General features: G+C 34.2%; 1 protein-coding gene across 4 annotated transcripts; it reads right to left on the bottom strand.

Moving 5' to 3' along the window:
- Positions 1-159: 159 nt before the first annotated feature.
- Positions 160-7699, bottom strand: LOC124645961 (solute carrier family 66 member 2). 4 transcript variants are annotated; one of them, XR_006986290.1, is made up of 7 exons: positions 7170-7699; positions 6793-6929; positions 6322-6447; positions 5454-5670; positions 4890-5022; positions 4459-4560; positions 160-3397 (listed from the first exon to the last, which is right to left on the bottom strand). XR_006986290.1 is itself a non-coding variant. In XM_047185956.1 (6 exons), the coding sequence occupies exons 1-6, from the start codon at positions 7370-7372 to the stop codon at positions 3341-3343; spliced, it is 873 nt and encodes a 290-aa protein (XP_047041912.1). In that variant the 5' UTR covers positions 7373-7699; the 3' UTR covers positions 160-3340. The 4 variants fall into 4 exon arrangements, 3 of the variants coding, with proteins under 3 accessions (XP_047041912.1, XP_047041913.1, XP_047041914.1); XM_047185956.1 differs by lacking the exon at positions 4459-4560; XM_047185957.1 differs by lacking the exon at positions 4459-4560 and having other exon boundaries at positions 6322-6399; positions 7170-7698.
- Between the last annotated feature and the right edge of the window lie 425 nt (positions 7700-8124).

Below are 8124 nucleotides of genomic sequence, written 5' to 3'. Positions count from 1 at the left end.
AAACCAGCTACCGACTTACTTAATCCTTAATCCGTTTACTAAGAAGCTTCTAGTTCATATTTTACTCTGTCACTTGAGACCAAGTAAGTTATGTGTAGTTTAAAAAGTTAGTCCATGGGGAAAGTTCATAAGTAGTACTTACGTAATAAAAGAAAAAGCTTTTTAACAAATAATATAACTTTATTTCATTTACGAAAATGTAACTCATAAAATCACAACATATACTTACATGTACATTTGTCATCACAACATACGATGGTTGCTTTACATTTCATTCATTTACAATATCTACTTAATATTAATTGACAAATATATTCATATATTTTCATACAACAGAAATTATAATATGTATATCATTATAAATATGATATGTTCCATCACATTTATATACTTATCTCTCGACTTCGTGTATAGATTTATACATTTATATACTGTATATTTTTATATTTCTTTATAATAATATATCATGTAATATAAAGTGACTCCCACTTAATACCCTAACTAAAAGACGCAACATAATGATTGAATAGAAATTAGATGTACATGAAATACAATTGTATTAATCATAACCATTTGCGGAAGCATTGCAAATAATAAATCAGTTTTACAAATACATAATATTTTAATATTTACATTAATAAGTATTATTTGCATTGTATTTATCAAAATGTTAACACATATGTTTAAACATGTGGTGAGGAACACAATAGGCAATTTTGAATCGATGTATTACTGTGAAACCACCTATGTATTCCAGTTGAACGTACACAGATATAGGACCTCACGAAAAGAAGATTTTCACAACTTGGGTCACATAAGCACGGTACATGATACAAAACATCTGTCAAATGTTTCAATGTTTTAATACTAACATGGACAATGTTGCAATGGAATGATGTATTAATTTAGACAATGTAATGTCGATACGCAATACGCAGGCATAAGGTCACAGTTGACAATATATTTATATTTCTCGAAACCATAATAAGTTGTAATAAATTATGTCTAATGGAAAAGTTATCAGATTTTAATGCTAAGTACATAACTATGTTTGGAGACTGAAAATTACTTGCTCAGGCTCAACTTATTGTCTGTAGGTTTAAACCCAACGAGAAAGAATTTATACATATATGAAAATATATCACGAAACATGTAAGTGTAAAATAAATCTTTAATTTAAACTCTTTGTTTTATTAAAGCAGACTTAGGGACTTAACTATTGCTAATGCAAGCAGTAAATGTAAATTGTTACATAGGGCTTTCCACAGACTTTAAGTAAAGAGTGACTGATTTCACAATTATAGACCACCCATCAAATATTGGTGTATTCAAAAATCTAACTATGCTGCCAAAATACCTCTCTGCACTTAAAATTTTACCTAAATTTGCTAAATATTAACACATTTGTACATAACGGTGGTGACTATTTAAACTTAGACATACATCTGGGTAGATAATAATACTTAAATACATAAAAATACATTCGTTAAAAGCTATTATGCATAGTTAAAGTCAAATGAATGAGAGTATAGTTTCATCTGTATAGTTGCCACTTTCATTAATTATAATAATAACACACAAACACATAATTAGTTAATATTCCATTTCAGATACAACCTTTCAAGCAATAGTACAAGTGTACAAGACAATATCTAGAAAATAATAGCCATATATTTCAAAAATCTATATTTTTCTAAATGATCTAAATTTTATAAAGTTGAATTTAATAATAAGTTGTAGAACATTATTGTTAGTAATACAAAAACACACCAAAAGCTAAACATGCGTCATCTGAACCTCTAAAAAATTTAGGAAGAAAAATTACCGTCATGGCTATTTTAAAACGTTACAAAATAGTAGGAATTTAGAAGCACTACCAGAAGATATTGATCGAACACGTTTTTCAGAAGCAGTCGGATTATTACAAAACTATTGTGTACATGTACCAAAAAGGTAAAATGGAATAAAATATCGAGAGGTCAATGTCGAGGAATGTAAATATTTTATAATACTTCATTATCAAAGCAGGAATTGTAGATGTACTCATTGATGAGGCAAAGTACTCAACCTATGTACCTTATACAAAAAGAAACATTATTTTTATCAATACTTGTTAAGTTTTATGTACTATCATTTAACGGGTCAATAGTTAAATCTTCCGTATTTTATTTCAAAGCGGTGCCCAGCATTAGCCTCTTTCCAGGTACCATCGCATGCGGGAGTTCAAACTCAAAACCACTGATTCGTCAGACCGTTCATACTTTGATGTACATTAGTAAATTTCCTAAATACATAATATTTGACTAATGCGTAAAAAATATCATACATATACTAATCTGTATAATTATGTAATTTTATCTAAATTGGCATTTTAAGAACTTAATCACTATTGTACCTCATAACTCGTATGGCTATGAAATGCGTAACTGATTGCAAGATTTCTTGGAATAAACAATTACAACTATAATATTTACAAGTATACACATATCATAGTTGAACCCCACAGTACGGTTTTTGGGGCACAGTTTTAATTGTTTTATAACAATAACATGTACTTCAAGTTAAGACTCACGTTCTCTAAAAGCAATTTTATAGTCACATTTAAAAAATAACATTATTAATATTGTACTTCTCTATACACAGCAACAAACTAAGAATTATTGCTGTTGTTGACAACCCGTAGCGCCACGCTAAAAATGCCTGCTTGTACATTTTGTTTGTAATTTCGTAGATAAGAATCAAAATTTCATTATTTGATATCAGCGTGGACAACAATTCCATGTATTTTCTACCCCCTATCAAGCATTTTTAGACTTACAATGCGTCTATTTGGACTAGTAAATTCACTTTAAAAAGACAGGAAAACTTTTTGGTCATTCTAAATTTTATAATCTAATGACGATGATTATTTCCACCTTATTTAATAATAACAATACATCAAACGTCATCACTAGAACTTCTTTTCATGAACCTCGTTGATATTCATTTAGGCACAAACCTATAGCACCGTCTACCTAGGGAATTATTGCAACCACTAGAAAATAATAAACATGTCAATTTTCGAACAACAGATTTCGTTAACAGTCATTTTCTCTTGCACCACAAGTAATTTGGTCATCTTTAGGGCTAAATACGTTTCAAAACTGTCGTATTTAAGTTAAAGATAGTCAGCAACTTCATTTTCACACAACCCACAGAAAAATCGTCATAATATGTAGGGAAGGCAAATGAATTGTACCGTGTAAGGTGCACACAACGCGATGAAAACTATGGAAGCGCTGATCGCGTTAGGCGACCGAGCCGCGGCCGGCGGGTGCTATAAGTCAGTCTCCGTCCATTGCTAATCGCCCCTACGCATCCGCCTCGCCGCCGCCGTTTTGTGGCGATACAGCCACACCTGCAAAACAAACCACGAATATTACTTTATTGTATAGAACACCATTTATTAGTATCTAAAAAGTACGGTCTGCAAATCAACCTTTTTTTCTTAGTATCAGGCATCCACGGCTGCAATTATTTTGCGCTTATCCTAAGTTGAATGGTTGCAAAATTAGAATATCAATCAACGCGTCACTACTTTTGTTTATTTATGTCGAAGTGTGGCGCGTTTACATGACGTGATTTCACGCTGTTATCCACACGCCGTTATCGATAGTTTAGATAGAAGCCGGTGACTATGTATCTTAGTGCTCAGTGTTTTTCGACACTGTAAAATAATTTGGACCGATATTTAACAGTGGATGTAATGAACGTGAATGGATCACTGTCTTTAAAGTATGTTTTAGATGTAAGTTCTACATTTAACAGATAGGCACACAGCACTAATAGTTAATGTTTAAGGAGAAAGTATTGTGTGGTGCAACAGAGTTCTACTGGCTGTCAGTTAGAATAATGCATCTAATTTGTTTTACTACTTAAGTTCTAGATGAGTAGGTATGTTCGTGTGAAGCCCTAAGGAAATGAAGATTGAGTGGATCGAGCGATCGTATTAGGTTTCGAGGCATTCGAGGCGCCCCCTCGCAAAATGGATAGTACCTAGATAGTGCCACTAATGCGCTCTGCATTAAGGGGTAATTGATTCTTAAGTTGCGGGTACCTACACTTTGTATTCTCCCACGGAACAACTGCTTGTATGGCCTAATTCTGTAGAAGTGTAGACCATACAATACTGTTCCGTCACAAGTTGGTTGTTAGTGCATGTGCTATGTGTTTGTAAACGCACCCACAATGGAGGGAAAATTCCTACAGGCAACGATTAAAGGAAAACATGCACCAGTGGGAGAGATATTGTACAAACAAAAACACCTAAAAAGAAACCAAAATAACAGTCCGCAAAAAAATAAGGAGGCAGTACAAAAGCGTTAAGATGACGAAAACATAAAAATCCCGCTGGCTACACCCATTTGCAATGTATGGAAATTTTCTAGTGATCGCCGATCCCGTTTGTACGTCACTCACCCCTTACAGGTAGGTTACCCGGTGTTAAAGCGAGGACTGAATATCGGAAGGCTGGGCACCCACATGCGAACCGATATCGTCAGAGTGTCATCACCTGACCATCTGTAAGCCAACCGTCGGTATTACGGCTAGTCAGCCCTTCGTGCAAACGAGGTTAGTATCTACGGCGACATTGCGAGACAACCTGCAGTCTGCGATTCCTTCCACGTTAGAGTGCCTTGTAAACATTGTTTGTGTGCTTATCTCAAAGTATAATAGTTTACTGTTCAATTGTTATTCTTTGTCAAGTCACGACCTTTATACTACGACATCGGTGTATTAATGAGATTGCCAAGTTTTTTTTCGTACAAAAATTATGGCGTAGTTAAGCTATGGCAGGAGAACATATTTTCTTTCAGACGTCACCAGGGTAGTGTAACGATTATACTTACTTGAAAGAGTATGACGACATCTAATGAGACCTGTAGGCTTCCACACAACCAAAACTGAGGAGGCGCTTCCCTCAAGACGAAGTATGTAGTCTTGAATACGTCTCCACACGTCCACATTATCACCATGCTGACGCTGAAATTAACACATGAGATGACTTATTGGGGCTTTTTAAACCAAATATATATAATCCATCCATCCAAACCAAAAATACATTTTCAATAGCTGTATATTCGGATTTGGGATAAGCATGACCTTCCTCAAGAACCGAGTTATCGATTCCAATAAATAGTAACATATAACAATAATTCATCATCAGTTATCTGTCGAGTTTACGATCGATATTATCATCAGTCTGTGCTGACTTAACATTGTAATTAACAGATAGCGATAAGGTAGCCTATTACATGTTTTTAAATAGGCAAGTTTTATCACAATGCTACAATTATTTGTTTGTATTCAAATAAATTATTAATTTTAATGAATAGAGGCATCTCGTTACTGTACATTCCAATACAATTCCATCGAATGCCGATATATAACAGAATAAACTTTTGATGCCTTACCTCATGCCTTCTGTACTTTTATTTTTGTGATTTCTGGCTATCTGAGGAGCGCCAAGCATAGCCTCTGTGAAGAGAGCGAGGAACCCAATAAGTTCCACGAAAGGCGAGAACTCTATCAACAAGTAGGTGATCGCGGCGCCCAGCACCGAGAACACCAACATACAGTCTACATAGCTCTGGAAGTCAGTCCAGGCCCAAAAATATTTCCTTTCCATATCTGAAACAGAGGTAACATCCATTTTCATGATAATACCCACTAAGTCAAAGAATACAAAACATATATCAACCACACCATAACAACAATGCATGAAGAACAAATCATGTTAATCTTGTTAGTTGTGTAATTTGTTAATAATACATTAATATATACCACGGTGCTTACAATGAAGCAGGAAATCATGCCGAAGTAAATGACATCAATAAATAGATAAGATAGCTGACACGAATTTGACCCAGTCATGACTCTGTTTGATACCAAATAACTTGTAATTATAAGAGCATTGAACTGAGTTAGCTACATCTATATGATGTAAAAACATTGTATTATGCCTAAGGTAAACCATTTGACCTTATGATAAAAGAAGCTTTCAATGGAGACTACAACCAAATATTTGATGTTTATTACACAAACACCATTTCCATTCCTTATTTAAATCACAGAAAACGTGCAATGGAAAAATGAAAGCAAATAAAAGCAAGATGATGATGAAAACGAAAGTTAAATATCCCATATCATGTGACAAATACACTGTAAACTCCAAATAAATTGTCAAAGAATGAAGTTGCTGGAACAAAAACAATAATGATGACTTGCACATGGAACAAATTGCAGCAATCCTTATGAGGAGGAGAGAGAGCTGGCACTCACCATAGAAGCGATGGGGCTTCTCCCCGCCGGCGATGCCGCTACGCTGGTCCAGCCAGCGTGCCGTTTGATCAGGCTGGGCTGAGCCGTTCACACAACACAACAGTATATATAACATGAATATTGCACCTAATTTCACCATCAATCACACCAACCACCAAACAGAACATAAAATAATGTTAAAGTAAAATTAACCATAGCAAATAAAATACAGGATAGTTAGTGGATTATACTTGTATCATATCATTGATATGATTGAGGAGAAATGAGAGGAAAGCAAAATACATAGAAAGATAACTAAAAAGGGTACAGAAATAATAGTGTTGTTTAACTACAGGGTCCATATAGTGGGTTAAGTTAGCAATAATAGATTAGTAATGCATTTAATCTTTACTGTGCAAATATATCATAGATTACTAGATATACTGATAATAAGATACCATAATCACACTTGTATGAGTCACTTATACCAACCTGTAAATATTCTCTCCCTTGCCCTTATAATTTGGTTCTTTTTTCGTACATTTACACACAAATGTATCATGACAAACATTGTGCAATTCATTACTATACTTTGGATTAGTAAAGGTAGCTCATAGCGTTTACCAAACCTGCAAAATAAAGGTACAAACAGATCCTAATATTTTATGGATTATATGTTTAGACTGGGTAACAGAATCTATTTTTAATTTTAATTAGTTGAACATGATGTCATCAATGTTATTGTAAGGTTTTGGATACTTCGCAGTCAAGTAATCAAAGTGAAAATGTTGTAAATATAATTTATTAAAACGACTTTAGAGAATTAAATAAGCAATACAAATCTTTGGAAATTAACCAGTGATACGTACCAAAACAATATCCTTAAAGTATTTGCTATCAGCAGAGCTAAACAAACATATAAAGAGAACCCTTCGGCATCTTGTGTCTTCTTGATTTGTATGTACTGGGGTATGTATGGGGCAACGCCACCTACTATCATAGCACCAGCTGCTCCCCAGCCAACTACATGACCCACAGTTACCCCTAACTCATCCGAAATTATCCAATCCATGGTTTCGTGATTATAAACAGTAAAATATCAAACCACAACTTTAATATTTTCTGATATATATTGGAAATGAACCGCACAAATCACAAACTTCATACTTATTAGTACTTTACATCCTACGAATTAAATAAAGCAATCACAAAATCGTCAGAGACATCAGACAAGTTAAACGCAAATCGATCGATTGAAATGGAGCACGTTTCTGGTATTTCACAACATTCTATTCATAATGTTTCTGTTATTTTGTTATTCAAAACTAGAAAGAGGCAAAGATAGTTTTATGCTGGATATAGTACTCATTATTATTTTCCGTTTTGGACCGCATCGTGATGTGACCACAGAACATATATACCCTAAAGGGAAGAATAACGACTCCGTACAAATTTTATGAGGAAATTTTTCCTTACCGGCCGGCGCCATCTATATTCCGCCCACGAAAACTAGAGAGTAGAAGCTAGGGCGGGAGTTTCAAACTACAGTATATTCTATAGGTCATTTTTATTGCATTTTATGCACAAGTACAGGGGCCCGATTCTCCTAAGTTAATAATGTTAAAATCGAATAGAAATTGAATCGCAATATGATCGCAGTAGCAGTTTTAACCATATCGGGCATTCTGCTACTAATATAAGACCAATCGTATTCCAACGACATTCGATTGGTTTGCGATTGGTCTGCTATTTTGGTGATTTTGGTCTATACGGTAGTTTGCTCTACAATCATATTGCAATCGTAAATCATTTGCAGACAAAATG

The sequence above is a fragment of the Helicoverpa zea genome, chromosome 3 (genome assembly GCF_022581195.2).
Source record: "Helicoverpa zea isolate HzStark_Cry1AcR chromosome 3, ilHelZeax1.1, whole genome shotgun sequence".
Classification (NCBI taxonomy): Eukaryota; Metazoa; Arthropoda; class Insecta; order Lepidoptera; family Noctuidae; genus Helicoverpa; species Helicoverpa zea.
The sequence above is the reverse complement of the archived record's forward strand: the minus strand, read 5'-3'. Positions and strand labels throughout refer to the sequence as shown.